Genomic DNA, 22,471 nt, shown 5'->3' on the forward strand with positions numbered 1-22,471 from the left:
ACACACAAGAGCAAAATGAATTTTTCTCAAAAAAGAAATTTATGCCCGACTACAGTGTCTGTCGTCTAATACAGCTTTGTAATGGCCGATGAGGTAATATCTACGGCGATCATCATGAAAATGATATCATGAGTTTAGGAACTATGGATTTTAGCAGGCGCCGGGTTGTCGCCCAAATTTACGGCAGAAGCTACTCTCGAGCTTTCAAACTCGAACATGAACCACCAAAACTACAATCTCTACTCGCGCAAAGATTCAGAAAACTAACTGAAACTGATCAAAAAGATTTAGAGAACTATCGCCAATAGAAAGCAACCAAACAAAGCACCAAATGGAGGGTTAAAGCGTTCCATAGGTACTGTAACGTTTGGTCAATTTTACAATTTCCCCGTGGCTGATATAAAGTGGAAGGTCAACTCGCAATTGCAAAATATGTTCCTATATATATGTTACACCCAACCTGTGAGACTGCCCATCGAGTGCATTGAATAGATAATGACGTAGTTTGTTTTTGACCTTGTCATCTTGACCCAGCTGTCATTCGATAACACTCAACAAAACGTTTTGTGGTCCAAGGGAGATAATTTCAAGTTATATTCAATCAGGTGATCAATGGCCCAGTTCATTTGCACATCATGTTAGGGGAGTGACAGTTGTGCATAGTTTTGTTTGCGGACGAAGTAACACAAATATTGACTTATTACAAAGCATAATTTCACACGCTTATAAATCTGATTATCTCGAATATCCGACGAAACATATTCCATTTGGCGTAAAAGGCAAAATATCGATGAAAATCATGTAAACGGATCTCTGATAATCAGGTGAGCGCGAAAACAGTAAGCACGACCTGCCCTACTGGTAGCACCCGCCACTTACATGCGATGGCGGAAGGTAAACAAACCAGACGTCTAGTCACATGATAGCTTAAGTATCGAACCAATCTAGGGTCCAAACTTCACTGGGTCTAATCAGCACTCAAATCACAATATTTGCAATTTTCAAGACATGACACATATGTATGATACATGTATTCGCAAAATTGATAGAGAATACATGCTCAAGAGATATGGGCGTGTTGACAAATATCATACGGAATGACACGAGGGTAAGATTTTATCTACTGTCCCATACCATTCTGAAGCTTTAAGTTTGCAACCAATGTTATTAAGGGGAAAAACAAGTTGAAATTAATCGGCAGATAATATTACCATGCACTTTTTTAGTAGTTTGATTCAAACGTTAATAGCCTTGAAACGTTTAGAAATCCATTCACTCCCCATCATTTCGATAAGTTGACGGTTATTAAGTGATATTCAAACAATATTTTAAGTTCAATGTAGTCCAAAATATAATATCTATGTTCAAAATGTGAACATGTTAATAAACCAGTCTGTGATCAGGATGGCGATCAGGCAAACAATCAAAATTAGACAAATATAGCGAGAAATATGCAAATATTCTGTTGAAGCCAGTATTTGATCACAGAGAGAGCTCGGAAACGTTAAAGATGGCATACTTTGTCCCCAGATGAAATATGTACTGGACAATTTCAGTAAATAACTTGGAATGGTAAGTTTAAAATAAAGGAGTGACTTCTTTTTGGTTAAAGTAACTTGATTTTTTTATGTTTGTTTTGCTTACCTTATCTTGTTGATCTACTTGAATGGAGACTTCAATAAACAGAAATATTATGAACACGCTATGTTGCTGGAATATTGCCTCAATCGAATACCCCTTCCTTTTCTCTAAATATGGTAATTGTGTGCATATAGATAAGATCTCAATGATGTCGACGTACAACAGAATGTGCACAGCTGATCAACAATACTTTTTATATACATCAAATCAAGATAACATTACAATGTAGCAGTCTCAACAATAGGAACAAACTGATACTAATACTAATCCCACCTGAAAGCGTTTTCAAACAACTCTGATTTTGATATTCAAACACTTTACAGATATTCGCCCTCCTGCCATTCAACTATAAATTGATACGTTAATCTCTAGCTAAAGATTACAATGATATATTGAATTAAAACATGAACAACTATACAAAATGTGCATAGGCGTGTATTTTAACCTGGAAAAAACGTTGAGCACCCCCTGAAAAGGTCGCGCGACCTTGAATGTAATAATTATTGATAGAATCAATTTGGTAAGGACATGAACAATTCTCCATAGGTAAGTTGTGAAATCATGGAGGATATCGGGGGAGATTCACAAGTCGGATGAAATCAGGTTCTTCTTTTGTGTCACATATGAGCGTATTTGGGTCTGATGGCAAAGAAAGAAGACATACACGCCAAGGAACATTCTTCCAAAAGTACAATTTGGTGGACGATCAGTCATGATGTGGGACCGTCTGTCCCATTTCTACAAGCTGGACATGGTCACTGCACAGGGACTCTGGTTGGTGACAGGTGTCAAATCCTGTATCCGATAGTTTTACCAGATTTTGTACCCACCTTCTGGCTACCAGACCCGTGTGCATGGACGACAACGCGAGACCATACCGTTAATTAAAAAAAATACTATAACTGAGTTTCTACCGCAGAACACTGTTACGACCTCCCCCTGGACCTTCATCAGTCCAGATCTAGACACATCTTGGAAATCCTCGGGCCCATACTGAAACTGGACCCATCAGTAGCAAATCTTCAGGAATTGGCATTATTGCACCGGGAAAAGCAAACCCCGGCGGTTTTACGCGCTGTTGATAGTCTCGTCAAAGGAAGTCATGTTGGGGCCATTTTTAGCAACAACGTACCAGCTACAATTGTCTCCATACCAATTTTGGCAATAATACACACAGTGAAATGTCCACCATTATGAATACCATTTTCAAAACTTTCATGAAGGGTGCTTTAACAAGTGCTCTTTGTGAGTAAATTAACAAAGATTTAGTCTTTTAGGAAATAGAACATGTTCCAGCTTTTAATGCCATAGATTTGCCAAAGTAGCATGGGGCGCTTAACATTTTTCCAGGTATCTTTATATAATGCTGATGAGCCGTGATATAGGAGTCAACATTAATCATCAGCTTTCTACATTATTAGCTATCTTCATAAATATAGTATGCATAATAAGAGTTGTATTTAATAAGTGACATCAGGTGCTTACAGACTGATAAGAGATGTATAAATATTTTCATTGGAAATCAATTATAAAGGCTGTTAAAATGCAATAGCAGATGCATTCTCCTCCATTATTAGTTGTCGTAGTGTTGACCAAAACTCAACTCCATCACTGACATCTATTATGTGCTCCTCTGGTACAACATTCAGCAACACCAGCGGTACTCTTGCCTTCACTTGAGGGGATACGTCTTTATACAGGAGAATAATCCGTCCTGTGATATCATTGTGGGCAGAAAAGAGTCTCACAGCAGAAATAATTGTGAAGTATGTCCACTCATCTGTGAAGGTCCTTTCGGAGATGACAATGACAGCTTTCCAGCTGTCACTCAGGGCCTCGATGATAGCATCTGCCTTGGGCCATCCAAACGGCTCGTGTAGGTCAGGCAGATATAGTCTGATGTTATTCTCTCGCTCCTGTAGCCGCGAAAACAGACATAGACATGGCCATTGATACTCTGAACTCTCATAGATGATGTAAGCATCAAACATGAAATCTTTTCTCTTCGGAGGTTCAGTACTGTTGTACCCAAATGTATTCAGCAGAAAGTATTCAATTTTAGGTGAATATTTTTTTAAAAGAAAAGCTGAAATAATTGATATGATCTGTAGAAGAAATAATCCAATGGAAACTGTAAACCAACGCTGTCCTATACATTTTCTCCAGTGGTACTCATAATGTATGTTGAACAATCCAGTGCTTGATGCCAATCCTTCATTTGTCAGGCAGGAATAGTTGCCTCCATGGTCTAGATTCACTTTAGTGGTCTGTAGCCATTCTATAAAACCAAGAGAAAAGCAGGAACAAACGGATGTATTACCATTTAGGTGTAAATTGAAACCGTCTCTATTCTCAATTATATTATCAAAAGCATGCATGTCCTCAGTTGACAATGAACTTAAAGCATTAAATGATAAATCAAGATGTTTTAATCTTTGCATGCTGTATATTTCCTCAGGTATGAAAATAAAGGTGTTATCAGACAATACGAGCAATTCCAGTTTTGTGAAGCTTGTGAAAGTGTTCCTTGCTATGTGGAAAAGGCCTTGTCCGGAAAGATCAAGTATTTGGAGATGAGGAATATCCAAAAATGTCTTAGATGTAAGAAAATGCAGGCCAAAAGTAGTATAGTCAGCATATAGTTCTTCTATGCTAGATCTGATATCTGTGTTCTCAAACGTTGAAGGGTGAAATAATCCGTGAGATAAATACAACCGTCGTACATGACATAGACCTTTTACATAGCCCTGGATATATATCAAACCATTATGCGACAGGTCAAGTGTATGTAGATTTGTTGTATTCAGGAGCAAGACGTCACCATGAATATTGTTATGTCCTGCGGCATAAAGTTCAAATCTTTCCAACATAGGAGGCGTGAAAAGTGTTAGCCGCATACCCTTTCTTCTTGTTTCTGCAATAGTATCCAGTCGTTGCAATTCACCAAACTTAACAACTTGTAGATTTGTGAAAATCTGAAGTTTAAAGACGATTGCAGTATCACCGTGGATCGGATTTTCTGTTAAATCCACACTTTTCAGGCAATTGAAAAATGTTGAAGAAAACACTGCATCCGTTCGAAATATCCGTAGTCTGTTACAAGACAAATCAAGGTTGTCCACACATATCTCAGACACATATAGCATCATGGTTCTTGTTATTTCATCATTAGATCCTATACGCCACCGTGTATCCTGAATGCCGCGCAAATTGATTGTGGTCATATTCCTGCCAGAAAATGACTTTAAAGATCTCATTGCCTTCTTTAACGTTAATCGCCCGTTAAAGTCGTTCGTGAGTAAAAGGGAGTTCAATTGTGAAAGTGGAGAAAATATATTTTCGTCCAAATAATCAATTTCGGCAGAAAACACTAAATTTGTAAGGGGTGTGCTTTTCAGTGTCAAAAAGGTAGAATTGGATAACATCCCACCATACCAGTCGTCAGTATTTAGCAAACTTAACGATTTCAAACTCTTTAAATGTTGAAAGAAAAGTGATTGATTTGGATTAGGCCAGTAGCTGAGTTGTAGGTGTTTTAGGTTAACTAAATGTTCAAAAGTATTGGATGGAAATTTTCCATAACTGTATTCTTTCATTACTGGTCTCAACATAAGGACTTGTAGATCCCACAAGTGTCCAAATATACCGTCAGGGTAGGTTTCTGTGTTCACATGTAAGTAGTTGTTACTTATATCCAAAGATGATAAATTCCACAATCCATTAAACGCTCTTGGTTCAAGTTTTGAAATTCGATTTGAAGACAAATTTAATACAGTTAAACAACTGTAAAGAGAGAATGTATTGTCTTTCAGTTCAGTGAGGTAATTGCTCTCGAGATTAAGCGACTCAGTGTTTCTTGGGAGGTGCAGTGGAACCGTGTTTAGTTGTCGCTTGCTACAGTCAGCCAGGGTTCTGCCTGAAGCATCATGATAAACCTCACATGTTGCATGTGCTTTGCAGGCGTGATTAAAGACCAGAAGTGAGAACACAAACATCGTGTTTGCTTTCCCCATAATGTCGAAGTTATTCCTTCTGGAACAAAACAAATAAAAGGTCAATATATATTAAACATATATAATTAAGTGAACATTTGTATTTCAAAGATGTGTGTCAAGTTACTAGAACTGATGCGTTTCAGTGCATTTGTCTCCGTATTTTACCTTATATTACTCATATTGACGTGACAAGTGTCAAACAAGTTAAAACATAAGAGATTCATACTATACTTCGCTACACAGAATAACATTGGGACGATGCATACATTCCCAGATTTGGAAGTTTCATGTGACTTTTAAAAAAAAATTATATTTGCCTTCTTAGAAACAGGGTATTAAACCCAGTCTTGGCTCAACAACACATAGCATAAATATGCTTATGGCGATGGTTTAATACAAAAGTACAATTACTGATTTTCTGTTTTCTAGAAACTAAATCATTTTCTAATATTTTCGTCATGTCCGTATGCTTGCCATAAAATATCTGCATATCAATATTCAGTGGAATAGGTTCTTGTTTCAATGAAAACTGAGGGTGTTGATGTTGTATGCCGCTACACTAGTCCCAGATATATAAATGTACGTTATGACAACATATAAATATTTATATCATACCCGATCCCAATTGGAATTGGTTCGAATAGGCATTGTATATTCGGAACATGTGTACTGACCTGGAATCTCTACGAGTCATGTAATATATTAATTTATTCACTTGATTTGTAAGGATCCCTGTTGCCGAATGTATGAATGACGAAGGTAATACATGTACACTCACCAACGTCACCCATAAGAATCTAAGACACTGTCCCCATTGCTATGTACTTAGACACAGCCACGATATGACAACTGAAGGGGACATTAACTGCTTATGTCTTACATCCGCTAATAACGTTGAATACGCATTATGGTTTAATCAATGTATCTTTTTATCCCACAATGTTACATCCGGACCGGTTGTTTTTATCCTTCTGGTTTCTCTTGTGCTAGATTCCTAACTGGTTGACATCTAAATCGTATATGTTTTTGACTCAATGATGCAGGTTGTGCAGACAAATGCGTTATAAATTGTATCGGAGAAAGCGCGGACTACAGGTCGTTGAGCCTGAAGACGATTAGACCTTTGATATTCCAACAATCACACCTGTTATATGCCTCTGTCAAGGGAGGGAGGATAGACTTTGGTCAATTGCCATAATTGTGTATCATGTCATTACTTAACCCATCACCTGACCTTTATTTTCTAGATTAATCAAGGAATGAAGGACCACCTATTTACAATCTAAATCGTATATGTTTTTGCCTCAATGATGCAGGTTGTGCAGACAAATGCGTTATAAATTGTATCGGAGAAAGCGCGGACTACAGGTCGTTGAGCCTGAAGACGATAAGACCTTTGATATTCCAACAATCACACCTGTTATATGCCTCTGTCAAGGGAGGGAGGTTAGACTTTGGTCAATTGCCATAATTGTGTATCATGTCAATACTTAACAAATCACCTGACCTTTATTTTCTAGATTAATCAAGGAATGAAGGACCACATATTTACAATGTCACGCCTTCCTTGAAATTAACAACAGACATAGAGCTAAATTTGCCTTTGACCCCACCCTTTACTTAAGCACCATTTCATCGTATTGTACACTGTTCCTATTTCTTTCACCTTGTTTACCTTAAACGCTTTTTACATGTTAACATCTATTCAACGTCAAACAATAGCTTATGAGTGAATGATCGGCATATTGTGCACAGGGGCGTCCCCCCAAAACAAGGACGCTAGTGCAAGTCCTTGTGTTCATACCTTCTAGCCGTGCAATTACTCTTGCTGCCGAATTTTGTACCTTCTGTAGCTTGTTCAAGAGATATTCTGGAAGCTCTTGGATCAAAGCAGTGCAGTCATCTACTCTAGAGGCTTGGTTAAAAGTTGCTACAGTGGATGTGATAAAAAAAACTTCTTCATGAAACTGATGTTTTTATAATAATTCTGTTTGTATGATACAATAATTATAATAAGCACATTCACATGTGTTATTGATTTGTTTCTCCGAGCTCATTGTAGAGTCAAATTACGACTCCCGGGATACGTTCATCATCACAAGGGCGGATAATGCAGTCATCTATTTCCAGATGTAAGGATGGAACTTTGTGCCTTGTGTGAGAACACAAAATAAGAAATTCCGTCTCATGGTTAAACTCAAGGAAATGTGGAGTCATCCAAATTTTTATTTTGACTATTGCAGTTTGAGATTGCTTCTCAGGAAAGAAATCGAAGATGAAGGATCCAAAGGTAGATCAGAGTGTCATCGGCATACAGAAGGAAACCGAGGTTTGTGATCTGGTGATACATTCACAGAGGTGTCGTGTACATCACAAATGGAATGGTAACTAAAATCGATCATTGCAAAATTGCTGCATCGGCGTGGTTTCTTCTCTTGCGCGTCTTCTCACTGTGCTGATGAAACGACTAACTCTACTCAATATTAGGAGTCGTGGGCGGTAGGATGTTTTTCAAAGATAATCCCTGACGGGTGTACACTTGCCTAGGCATGTTCGATCGATGCATCGCCAGTGACCATTTTCACCTCTTAACACGATTCTTTGCATACAGATATCCATCAAGTAAGATTTGCTGGGCAACTTTCTGGGAATGAATTCTACCTGCCTAAGGCCAGTCATATCTGATATACACTCACCATGCCTTCAATAGACAACACTATAGTCTGAAACTGACTGTAGTCTTAATCCCTATTGTTGTAAGGGTTGTCTCGGTCTGGGGATTTAAAATGAGGACAATACCTTCCCCCAAAGTAAGTGAGTGAGTATGGGTTTACGCCGCTTCTAGCAATATTCCATCAATATCACTGCGGGGGACACCAGACATGTGCTTCACACATTGTACCCATGTCGGGCATCGAACCCGGGTCTTGGGCGTGACGAGCGAACGCTTTAACCACTAGGTTACCCGACCGCCCCTCCCCCAAAGTGAGAACAACTGATATGAGGATACTTATTTTTCTTGTGTTTATATACAGACATCAATGTTTTCTAATATGACTATTAATTACTATTGATAATACTACATCCATGTCCGTTTGAGCTTAAGCCAGGAGAAGACTGAGCTCTTTACTACTCTGATATGTTGTTGTTTTTACAAAAGTTTTTACAAACAAATCGTGTTTATTGTCATAATCAAACTTTCAATGCACGATTAAGAAGATTAACCAGTAGGTTGTTAGACCTGACTTAATCCTTTGTTATATTTTAATAACACTATTTAACATATCATAGTTTCATTATTATACACAAATTATAATAATATACTACCAGATGAGTCGCTAGTCATTTTTCTAAAGGTTGAGTAGAAAAGAGAAGTCATGGTAATGCAATCCAAGGTCTATAATGAGTGGTGGAAAGTATCTGTTATATAATCAACTTCACTTCTTGGTCTGCCCGTTTGGAGTTATGTGTTATGGTAGGAAACCTTCACACCTTTCGCTGCATATGCTTAAGAGACCATTCATGATCAAGTTGATCAACTGTGACATTGTGGATTTATTAGTGTCATTAACATTTTAGTAAGACTTTAGTGCATATATCAGAGGGGGTACGGGTGGCCCAGTCGTCTAAGGCGCAGCGATTCGCTGTGCAGAGTTGGGCACACCAGAAACCTATGGTTGTGGGTTCGAATCCCGGTTCGCCCCGAAAATGTTTCTAGGTTTGTCAGCACCATACCCGTGCTCGTGGGTTTCACCGAAGTGGTAAACGTCTGAGACCTGCATCACTTTGTGCTTTCCTCCCACATTAAGCTGACACGCCGTGATATAACTGGAATACAACCCACTCACTCGCATATATTATATGAGTCTTAGGATCTTATGTTATGTCAGTGTTGAGACAAACAAACGCACAATCGCCTCCAATTATAAACAGCCATATGGCACTTATGGACAAATTACCAATGTGAAATAAGACTACATGCCCAAAAATGCCATGCAAATGAAAGTTATTTTACTACTGCTTTTGTGAAAAACATGATCTAAACCATTTGATGTTTAAACTTTATTTGTTTGCTGTTTAACACTGACGTTTAAGTTTCGTTTGATAAATACAATGATACTAGTTTTGTGTTGGAGGGTGTGAGGTCGGCGGTAAGAGTCAGTGTGTTGGGTTTGACGCCGCTTTTAACAGTATTCCAGTTATATCACGGCGTGTCAGCTTAATGTTGGAGGAAAGCCCGAAGCAGGTCTCAGACGTTTACCACTTCGGTGAAACCAACGGGCACGGGTATGCCGGGATTCGAACCCAGAGTCATATGTTTCTGGCGTGCCCAAGGGACGCAACTCTGCACAGCGAACTGCGGCGCCTTTTACGACTGGGCCAGCCGTGCCCCCCTCAAAGTAGGAAGGCGAACATGCGTCACACCATGTTGAAAACATGACAGAGGTGGGTTGCCTACGAATTCATCTGACATGTTTAGCTACCTTAGTCCCTCTAACTATTGTTTCAATACACCGAGATGACTTTGTACTCATTCAGTCTTTACCCCGATTACTGAAATAAACATGTTATGTCTTTGCGGATATTTGAACAGTGTAGTTTCAATCATTTATAACTCTGCTAATTTTCCAGGAGGAGATTTTTAGGAGATATATACAAGCAATACATACATTGACAACCGTTCATACTCCGTACGATGTGCACCCTCTCCTTGACAAGGACGCAATACAAACACAAAGCTATTGATTTATACAGGAGAATCCTGGTTGACAGAGAGAACTGGTGCTTACAGAGACATGTTATCAAATATTTACCACACAGGGTTTCCCAGGGCCACTATTTTAGAACTATTCCACTACTCATACATGTAAATGAATACCTTTAACATGTTCTCTGATCCGTATCATATTGTGATGAGCTAGTACAATTACCTTTTGCCAAGCACAGGAAAATGTTACCGCCAGAGTCAAAGGAATTATACATAGGCAATGAACACATTTGAAGGGAAAACGAATCAGGTGTCTGGTATAAGAGTGAGTGAGTGAGTGAGTTAAAATTTAACGTCGCATCGGCATTATTTCAGCCATATAGCGACGAGTCTGGTTTAAGAAGCATGTTATCTAATTCTTGACTTTCTTTTGTATGGATGTCACAAGACACTGGTAATGAGGAAGTATTATTAAATGCATTTAAACAAAGAGTTTTAGATATATATTTCAGGACACCTGGCACCAAAAAATCTCCTCACCACATTTTCTCAAGCATTATGCTCGTATCAAATCATTGGTTCAACTTGAAAATTATTTAACTGTATGACAAGATAAATCTCTTATGAGAGCTCTTTGTAAATTTAGAACATAATTATCCTTAACTTCCATGTCAATAAATATTGTAGAACCAATGATATTAATTTTGTTGATTGTGTATGTACTAACTGTACCAACCAGGAGACCGAAGGTGAATTTCATGGTTTTTTATTTGTGCAAAATATAAAACTTTGAGACCAATGTTTCTACCTAATTTTGATTTCACACACAAAGACAATCAATTAATCAAAATGTTATCTATGTAGTTTAAGCAAATAAACACTAATCTGAATATATGTTATGCTATGTTCAAGATCACGTTGATTTTCATGTACTTGTTAAAGCCGAACTGTACTATGGGCAGTATGACCTTACCTACCGACCTTACTAGTTGGGTTTAACGCCGCTTTTTACAGTTATCACGGCGTGTCAGCTTGATATGGGAGAAAAGCCTAAAGTGATGCAGGTCTCAGACCTTTACCACTTCGGTGAAACCCACGAGCACGGGTATGGTGCTGACAAACCGAGAAACATTTTCGGGGCGAACCGTGATTCGAACCCACAATCATAGGTTTCTGGCGTGCCCAAGGGACGCAACTCTGCACAACTGGCGGCGCCTTAGACGACTGGGCCAGCCGTGCCCACAGCTAAAACAATCCCAGCTGTTACAATACACTGAAATATACGCGTGTCAAGGAAGTCATACATGAGAGTTCTGGTTGACAGAGAAAAGAAGTATTATTCAGCGCAAACAAAGACTTTGATACGTGATCTGCCATACTCGAACAAAACAAATAGATGGTTAACAATGACAGCCTTCAATTAGGATCGATATAGTGGCCTAAATAATTATGTATAGTACTTAAGGACACAGGCTCCTAAACCAAACGTTTTCTTTTCCTCATACACTGGTTTCGTGGATCCTATCCCCACTCCGGTAACACACTAAAGTCAAATTTTAATTAAACTGAAGCGATAAACATATGCATCTATGCTTTACACCTCCTGCAACTCGTAAATCGGATATACCAGCTCCATTAAACCTTATACTACCTGTTCTTTGGATATCCCGATGCTTTACATCTGATACTACCCGTCAGTTCGATATCCCAACTGCTTTGCATCTGATACTACCAGTCCTTGGGATAACCCAACTGCTTTACATCTGATACTACACATCAGTTCGAGATCCCAATGCTTTACATCTGATACTACCCGTCAGTTCGATATCCCAACTGCTTTACACCTGATACTACCAGTCCTTGGGATAACCCAACTGCTTTACATCTGATACTACACATCAGTTCGAGATCCCAATGCTTTACATCTGATACTACCCGTCAGTTCGATATCCCAACTGCTTTACACCTGATACTACCCATCCTTGGGATATCCCAATGCTTTACACCTGATACTACCCGTCAGTTCGAGATCCCAACTGCTTTACATCTGATACTACACGTCAGTTCGAGATCCCAACTGCTTTGCACCTGATACTACCCGTCCTTGGGATATCCCAATGCTTTAAATCTGATAATACACATCAGTTCGAGATCCCAACTGCTTTGCACCTGATACTACCCGTCCTTGGGATATCCCAATGCTTTACATCTGATACTACACATCAGTTCGAGATCCCAACTGCTTTGCACCTGTTACTACCCGTCCTTGTGATACCCCAATGCTTTACATCGGATACTACCCGTCAGTTCGAGATCCCAACTGCTTTGCACCTGATACTACCCGTCCTTGGGATATCCCAATGCCTTACATCTGATACTACACGTCAGTTCGATATCCTAACTGCATTACACCTGATACTACCCTTCAGACGGAGATCCCAACTGCTTTGCACTTGATACTATCTGTCAGTGGGATATTCCAACTGTTTTTCACCCGATACCCCAGTCAATGGACATTCTCACAATGACAAGGATGTAAAACAAATATGTACTTACTAACTTGTACGGGAGAGTTTGTGTTGCCAAATGTGAGGTAAGGTGAAATGGAGTTACATATAGCGACGTGCTCGCACCCGCGCGCGTGTCTATATGTGTGTGTTTGTGTGTGGCTGCATGTACTTGTCCGGAATAATGCCAATTTTATAGTGCCAGCCCACTCCGAGCCGACCAGTCTTAGGTTTAGGCCTGTGATGCCGAAAGCCAGACAGAGTGGTATGACGCGGCCGGGGATATAACTCCGGTCCTTCCGCTTTCCGTGCGGACGATCCACCAGTAGACCACAGAGGCGATCTTTGTTAACAAAGCAGGGTGAGAAGAAGAATTATACACCATTGCGCATATTGAGTGCTCGCGTTGTCATTATAAGGGGCCCGTAAAATGCTTGCCGTAACATGCGACTATGCTTGTTGTAGGAGGCGACTAACGACGACTAAGAGGCGACTAGCCATTATCTATTATTTCTAAAGTTCTTTTGATTCTTGGATGCTTCCTCAGGGAAATATGTCACGAAGACTAATAAACGAGGTGTCTCGGTGAGCGGAGTCAAATCCCCGACGAGAAGTGAGAACACAAACACATATTTTTTGCTTTCCCCAGAAGGTCGAAGTAATTCCTCCTGAGACAAAAAAGGTAATAAAAAAATAAATTAAAATGATAATGAGAATATTTGTGTTTCAAAAATGTTTTGTCAAGTTCCTACAACTGTGTTTTCATTTCATTATTTCCACTTGAATATTGTTAATATTGACGTTACAAGTGGTCAAACGAGTTAAAATATGAGGATTATAGTATATTTCGTTGTAACACCCGCAGCAAAGCATTACTTGCCAAATTTGGGGGCTGGAGGTTTTATAAACTATTTGAAAATATTGGAGTTTTCAACAAAAATGATAAACAGAACCTCCCATATTGCGTTTGCCTATTTGAAAACGGTATTATAGCTAGGCTAGGCTAGACACAACATAGCATTTACATAAATAATCAGTATCAAAAGTACAGTTATTCCAGTGGAGGTTCTCGCTGTTCGTTCATCAGTGAATTTGCATTCTAAGACCTACTCACATTATAAGACAGCAAATACTTTCAAATGTCTTACCGGTATTGTCCCACACGGAGCTGTATCATTAAATTTTGCTTCTTGTTATATACTGGTTGCATGTCAGATATAGAAATTGTTCCGTTAAGTGGTATTTCAGATTTGCAGGAATCTGGTGACAGTGCCATGGTAGTTGTGGGCTTTAGCATAGCTTGCAAATTAAGTGAGTTGGATTTAATATACAACCATTCTAACATTCCCATGGTCAATTCAGTGTGCGCGAAATAGAGAAGACAGAAAGAATTGCCACATTGCATTTACATGTTGAACGTGCTTTGCGCATAGAAAAACAAAATCATCTTCGACAGTATTGTTTAGAGCTGCATCATTTGAATCGCACATAGTATTAGCAAATACGGAAATCCTAACCAGTGACGATATTAGTGTTGCGGTATTATATAATATGTTTCTAAAACTGTCAATGTAAACATTTCAAATTTATTATAAACATAATAACATAGATCCTTTTCTCGACAGGGAAAACGTCTCTGCGGCGGCAAGCTTGCCACGGGCCTTGTACATGGGCCAAGGGGCGGTCGGGTAGCCAAGTGGTTAAAGCGTTCGCTCGTCACGCCGAAGACCCGGGTTCGATTCCCGACATGGGTACAATGTGTGAAGCCCATTTCTGGTGTCCCCCGCCGTGATATTGCTGGATTATTGCTAAAAGCGGCGTAAAACAATACTCACTCACTCACTCACTGTACATGGGCCATGTAGATCTGTTCGGCAAACCAAATCTTTGACCAATTTTGGTCCAGTGAATTGCGATTACATAATGGATGTGATATGTCCAACAAATATGCACAAACAAGCAGACGAACTGTTTCAGATATCGTTTTGGAGAGGTTTTATCAACTTGACAGTCGTTATTTTATATATGTTGACAATATTGAAGCCAGAGATGAGACCGTTAGAATGTTTGTTTCACTGGAATATTTCATGAATACCAACACATGGATTGCGTATCTCAGAGATAGCAAACTACCGTAAAACACCTAAAAAAATAGGTTCGGTGTTTGGGAGAATATATGGAACCAGTCTGCATGTGCGATGTACATATCCTTTCCTATTAACCCTTTGTTTCAGCAATTAGCGTTCACATACTCCTCGACATAAGCACATGTAAGCTGTGGAACACGACACAGATCGGTGGTTGTTTCTGAAGAGCGCGTCATTTCGACTCAATCACTACCGGTTTATTTTTCCGAGTCAGCCTCGTTTTGAATCTCGTAATGATTTTCATAAGTAATATTAAGAGTCCCCTATTGTACATTCATTGAGACACAGCCAAGATATGGAAGGTAGTGAAAGGGACATTTAACGTCAACTCGTTTTATTTTACATCCGCTACTCACACGAGCAATAACGTTGGTTGCAATTGCATACGTATTAAAGCCTAATCAATATGTCTTGTTATCAAACAATGTTACAACCGGGCCAGAGTTTTTTTCCTGTTTTTTTTCTCTTGTGCCTGATCGGTTTAGGTCTAAATCTTCTTTTTTGACTCATTAATACAAGTTGGGTAGGAGTATGCAACTTTATCAGGCTCTCTCCGATGTATCCAATTGGAGATTATTGGTATGACTTTTACCATGTTTACCTTCCCATAAGTCTGTTGGTGTTCCAAGAAGAGCGATCACACAACACACCAATACTACTATATGGAGGGATGATAGACCTCGGTTAATTGCCATCAGTTTGCGTCAGTCTCGTAAACCAGCAAACCTTCCATATGTTAGCTGTCACGCCATCAATCAAAATCAAGCCATGATTATGTATATGGTACTTTAGGGCACAGGCTCTACATCGGTAACACACACAACGATAGTAAACCTTGGGGTGCCACGGATGATATGGACATATGGTTTTTTTAACAATATAAACTCTGGTAAACAGATAAGAGGATTCAAAGAAACATTTTATATTTATTCATATTTTTAACACAAAAGATTGTTCTAATTGTTTTTGTCATGTGGTGCTTGCTTTTCCATGTCAGATACATATTAGTACACTACAAAAATTATTTCATACCTAGCTATGTTCTCTAATTACGTTTACTCAAACTGAGCGTCAATACCGTCAAACACATGCATTTTCTGGAATTCCAGTGGAAAAATAAACGAAACTGAAACAGTTACAAACAATTTGCATGCATGCTTTTTACCAATTGGAGGTAACAGGTAGTTATTGTGCTGTGCACTCAATCAGCAATTTGTTGTTTTGAGCTCTCTGATAACTGTCTGTCCTACAAATGGAAGGTTACCGTTATAAATTTACAATGAACTTTACCAACTAAAGAACATGTCATACATTATTCTTCCATGAATTGGTTGTAACATATAAGCCTGAAAGTATTAGTATTGTATAGGTTGTATTTGTATCTGGTTTGGTGTAAAAACAATAGAAAAAGAGGACGTTTGGATGGTTAGGGACGGTACTAAAACCGATTTTGTATAAGTTTTCTCAATGACAATTAGCTTGTTGTACGCCAAATTACACCAAACATTAAACCGAATTCGTGTGAGTTACAGAAGATATGCGAGCTGTACCGCTTTAAAGCTGCAACCGGTTAACCAACGTAAAAACCTCAGGGGACATAAACGTTCGCGCTGGCTGAACGATATGAATTAAGGCTATTATCATGAAACTATGATCACAACAAACGATGACTGTACCCTATAATACCATATTGATTCAATCATGGTTGATATAACATCAAAGAAGGCACTGAGATTGGGTCGTATTTTCCTGGCTGTTTTTGTAACGATCCTTTAACCTAGTGTTCGGTGTCATTACAACATACGGGAAAGTTTTGTCTGCACATGGTTAAACATTATTATTTGCAATGGATACTATTTCCTTATAATCCCAAATTCCCTAAACCGAGCCAGTTGGATACTTATTCATTAACACACACTTATGTGGCTTTGACGTTTTATATTGTCTCGAGAAAGACTTGCATTATAAGTTGCTATCGAAGTAAACACGTGAGATCTATACAAGCAATGCTTACATGGAAGAACGTGTTCCATACCTAACGTGCAATCAGCTTTCTCTCATTGACAATAGTGTAATCCTAATGTAAATTTATTTAAATACAGGAGAGTGCTCACGAGCAGTGCTTGGTAGGAGGAAGTAACATTCAGTCGTGCCCATTATGAGAGTGCGTATTGTCAGCATAAGGGACTATTCGAGCATGAATCCGGGGACTACATGATTTTGATCAGAGGTTTCAGATCACAATAACCACTTCGGAAACTGATTTAACTGACGGCCGCATCACGACAGAAGCTAATATTTAAAGGCAATAATTCAGGTGTGGTTGTAAAACCTCAATCTGCCTGGGGCTTGAACGAGAGAGGTCAAGTCGACTAAGTTGACATGCAAACCAACAAGGATGGCGTCTACCGATTCATTCTACATTAACAAGAATATCTCACCAAGTTTCATGTTATTCGACCTTTGCCAGATGCCAGATTTTGTTGACGCCACCCTTGTTGTATCTGCTGATGTTAATGCTATAAATGTCGTGCCCGATGTTGACGCTCCTGTTAAGGTCATGCCAAATGTTGTCGTTGTTGTATCTGCTGATGTTAATGCTATAGATGTCGTGCCCGATGTTGACACTCCTGATGAGGTCATCCCAGATGTTGTTGACGCCACCGTTGTTGTATCTGCTGATGTTAATGCTACATATGTCGTGCCTGATGTTGACGCTCCTGTTGAGGTCATGCCAGATGTTGTTGACGCCACCGTTGTTGTATCTGCTGATGTTAATGCTACATATGTCGTGCCTGATGTTGACGCTCCTGTTGAGGTCATGCCAGATGTTGTTGACGCCACCGTTGTTGTATCTGCTGATGTTAATGCTACATATGTCGTGCCTGATGTTGACGCTCCTGTTGAGGTCATGCCAGATGTTGTTGACGCCACCGTTGTTGTATCTGCTGATGTTAATGCTACATATGTCGTGCCTGATGTTGACGCTCCTGTTGAGGTCATGCCAGATGTTGTTGACGCCACCGTTGTTGTATCTGCTGATGTTAATGCTAAAGATGTCGTGCCCGATGTTGACACACCTGATGAGGTCATCCCAGATGTTGTTGACGCCACCGTTGTTGTATCTGCTGATGTTAATGGTAAAGATGTCGTGCCTGATGTTGACGCTCCTGTTGAGGTCATGCCAGATGTTGTTGACGCCACCGTTGTTGTATCTGCTGATGTTAATGCTAAAGATGTCGTACCTGATGTTGACGCTCCTGTTGAGGTCATCCCAGATGTTGTTGACGCCACCGTTGTTGTATCTGCTGATGTTAATGCTAAAGATGTCGTACCTGATGTTGACGCTCCTGTTGAGGTCATGCCAGATGTTGTTGACGCCACCGTTGTTGTATCTGCTGATGTTAATGCTAAAGATGTCGTGCCCGATGTTGACACACCTGATGAGGTCATCCCAGATGTTGTTGACGCCACCCTTGTTGTATCTGCTGATGTTAATGCTAAAGATGTCGTGCCCGATGTTGACACACCTGATGAGGTCATCCCAGATGTTGTTGACGCCACCGTTGTTGTATCTGCTGATGCTAATGCTACATATGTCGCGCCTGTTGAGATTATGCGAGATACTGCTGATGCCACTGTTATTGATGTTGATACTACAATGGTTGATGCGTCCGATGTAGCAAATGCTGTTGACTTTGATGTAGATGCTTTACACCATGCAAAGCGTGCCAGGAAGACAGCCCAGGATGGAATCGGTAAACAAGCTACTCGGATGATTGACAGGCCGGAGCAACAGCTCACTGCGTGCCGTACGGGGACAATGTTGCAGTTCCCGTCTCGCGTTTGACAGGAGCGAGGGTGACCCGCCAAATGTAATTGGCGTAGTCATGGACATAGACAATGCCATGCACAGAATAGGAACTCATAGGGAAACAATAAGTTGGCGACTAGCAAGATATCAATTTGAGTTTGTGAGATATTCTGGACCGAAAACCGCAGATGTCCTTGAAACAACATTATCTGTTCGTGAAATCGTGAGAGGACAGTGTTACCGCAGGTGCCAATGCCGAAGCAACTGCTTGACAAACAGGTGTTCCTGTTTGAAATCGGGTTTGAGATGCAATAGTGCATGCCATAGCCACACATCCTGTGCAAACTGATGTGATTCAGAGACTCTTTATCTGCGGATAACACTACTTGATATGTGTTTGTTTCTTAAGATCACATATTTTTGAGGTTGTATTACAGTTTATTCACTTAATGATAGAGTTAACTTTATCAAAACACATATATAACAAATTCATGTGTTAATCTTAAATTATATTTTGATAAGAATATTTTAAAAAACACAGTTTCTTTCAGGGCTTAACAATGTTGTTTATACAAATTGTAATTTTAATATACTACAAGATTAGTCGCTACTCATTTCTCTAAAGGTTGAGTAGAAGATAGAAGTCATGATCTGGCTAAGCTCATCCAATCCAAAGTCTATAATTAGGGGTGACAAGCATCTGTTAAATAATCAACTTCACTTCTTGGGCTGCCTTTCTTGAGGTATGCGTTGTGGTAGGAAACCTTCACACGCATTGCTACATATGCTTGATAGACCCTTCATGGTTAAGTTGATCAACTGTGACATTGTGGATCCATTAGTCTTCTGCATTTTAGTAACACTTTAGAGTATATATCCTGTGTAAAACGCGAATACATTTCTGTGACTTCGGGATCTTATGTAATGTCAGTACTGTGACAAACGTGCAATCGCCTCAAAATAAAAATATGGTGAAACCATGCTATTAACTTATTAACAGCCATATGGCACATATCATAAGCGAGTTATAAATGCAACATAAGCCTAAATACCCCAATATGCCATGCAAGTGAAACTTATTTTACTGGCGATCGTCTGAAAAACGTGATCTAAACCATTTTATATTAATACTTTATTAGTTTGCTATTTAACATTGACGATTATGTTTCATGTGATAAATACATGTACAATGATACCAGTGTGATGGTGGAGGATGTGATGTCGACGGTAAGAAGACGAACATGCGCCACACCAGTATTGAAAACATAACTGTTGTCACTATTCACCAAGAAGCCATTGTACTCATTCAGTCTATACACCGATTATTGAAATAAACGTGTCATGTCTTGCGAATGTTTGAAAACTGTAGTTTCAATCATATTATAACTCTGCTATTTTTCGGGAAAATACGTTTTTAGAAGATATATACAAGCAATACTTACAATGACGACCGCTCATACCCCGTACGATGTAGACCCTCTACTTGACAAGGAAGTAATATAAACACAAATCTATTGATTTATTCCGGAAAGTCGTGGTTGACAGAGAGAACTGTTATTCAGTGAGGCGTTTCCCAAGAGCGCGCACTGTTGTAAGAGACGTTTGAATTACAAAAGCATTGGTAACTAAAAAAATAAACCGGATCATTACTCACGTATTTATCCGTATCGTAAATATAATGTATTTAAATTACAAAAATTAGGCTTTTATTCCTAATATATGATAGCATTTTGCTTGGGGACGTTGGGCACAATGTGACCCCATCATCCCCAATTTTCGTCGTAAGAGGCGACGAAATGTTGTTTTTTTAATTTCAGTCACCGAAGAAACGTTAGAATAAGGGAATATAAGATCAGGGAAACGCTAATCTAAAGTATTGAGAATATTAGGCAACACGTACAGTCTTCTTAGCAAGTAAACATTGCATCGATTGATAGACCATAATAAAATTATTTCCATCTCGGTGACCTCATTAGCATATTTATAATCGGATTATTAATCTATCGCAACAACAATCAATTATGTGATAAACGATGTCACAGTGTCTTAAGGCTTACACGCGTGGTTGTGTTTTCATCACATCCTGCATGACAACCTACATGATCCTGAAAAGACAGGACACTCTCTTTACTCAATGCACTTACGGCACAGTCTGACAGTTTGACTTCCTGTTAGACAACATGGTTTCTAAAGTCACAGTGCACTAAACTTTATCGGTCAACTTATGTGTGACGATAAATGTTATAGTGTGTGACGGTAATGTAAAGTGTGTTGCGGTAATGAAAAGCGTGTTACGGCTATGTATAGTGTGTTACGGTAATGAATAGTGTGCTGCGGTAACGTTTGGTGTATTACGGCTATGTATGGTGTGTTACGGTAATGTATAGTGTGTTACGCTTATGTATGGTGTGTTTCGGTAATATATAGCGTGTTACGGTAATACGTAGCGTGTTACGGTAACGTATGGTGCTACGGTAATATATAGTGTGTTACGTTAATGCATAGTATGCTATGGTAATGTGTGTTACCGTAATGTATGGCGTTTTAGTGTATAATGGTAACGTTTGGCGTGTTACGGTAATGTATAGTGTGTTACGGTTATGTATGGTGTGTTACGGTTATGTATAGTGTGTTACAGTGATGTATAGTCACTGTGTGTTATGGCTATGTATGGCGGTAGCGGTAATGCATGGTGTGGAAGGGTAACATATAGTATGTTATTGTAACGTATGGCGTGTTACAGTAATGTATAGTGTGTTACGGTAATGTATAATATATTACGGATATGTATGGTGTGTTACGTAAATGTATGTTGTGCGACGGTAGCGTATGGTCTGTTACGGTAATGTATAGTGTGTTACGGTAATGCATACTGTGTTACGGTAATGTATAGTGTGTTACGGTAATGCATACTGTGTTACGGTAATGTATAGTGTGTTACGGTAATATATAGCGTGTTACGGTAATACGTAGCATGTTACGGTAATGTATAGTGTGTTACGGTAACGTATGGTGTGTTACGGTATTGTATAGTGTGCTACGGTAATGCATAGTATGTTACGGTAATGTATAATGTGATACGGTTATGTATGCTATGTTACGGTAACGTATAGTGCGTTACGGTTATGTATAGTGTCTTATGGTAATGGATAGTGTGTTACGGTAATGTATAGTGTGTTACGGTAATGCATACTGTGTTACGATAATGTATAATGTGATACGGTAATGTATGCTATGTTGCGGTAACGTATAGTGTGTTACGGTTATGTATAGTGTGTTATGGTAATGTATAGTGTGTTACGGTAATGTATACTGTGCTACAGTTATGTATAGTGTGTTACGGTAATGTATAGTGTGTTACGGTAGCGTATAGTGTGTTACGGTAGTGCCAATATAAGCGATACAAACCTTTCCATATACAAAATTAATCTGTTCTAAAAGCAGATCAAATAGTGATGGTACCAGGTGTCCGCGAAAAGGTGAGCGTATCCTGCCCAACCGGTGGCACGGGTCATAAACAAAGGAAAGTCAATTGTTCACCTTACAAGACTCAAGGTATGTTACACTCCAGAACTATTTCTTAGGGTGTTATGTGACACGATACACCGATCTTAAATGTATTATTTGTCACACATGTTCTGTTCAAAGCACGCGTCCGC

General features: G+C 39.3%; 1 protein-coding gene across 1 annotated transcript; it reads right to left on the minus strand.

Annotated features, from left to right (window-relative positions):
- Window positions 1-1,816: 1,816 nt before the first annotated feature.
- On the minus strand, window positions 1,817-20,288 carry LOC124119896 (CD180 antigen-like). Its single transcript, XM_046482563.2, has 2 exons — window positions 20,255-20,288; window positions 1,817-5,673 (listed from the first exon to the last, which is right to left on the minus strand). Exon 2 carries the CDS (start codon window positions 5,652-5,654, stop codon window positions 3,180-3,182), a length of 2,475 nt encoding a protein of 824 aa, XP_046338519.2. The 5' UTR covers window positions 5,655-5,673; window positions 20,255-20,288; the 3' UTR covers window positions 1,817-3,179.
- Window positions 20,289-22,471: the final 2,183 nt, after the last annotated feature.

The sequence above is a fragment of the Haliotis rufescens genome, unplaced genomic scaffold, assembly GCF_023055435.1.
Source record: "Haliotis rufescens isolate VD_foot unplaced genomic scaffold, xgHalRufe1.0.p SCAF_2, whole genome shotgun sequence".
NCBI lineage: Eukaryota > Metazoa > Mollusca > Gastropoda > Lepetellida > Haliotidae > Haliotis > Haliotis rufescens.

Excerpts from the sequence above, each read along its gene's own strand:
- LOC124119896 (XM_046482563.2), bottom strand. The coding sequence starts at position 5,654 with ATGGGGAAAGCAAACACGATGTTTGTGTTCTCACTTCTGGTCTTTAAT.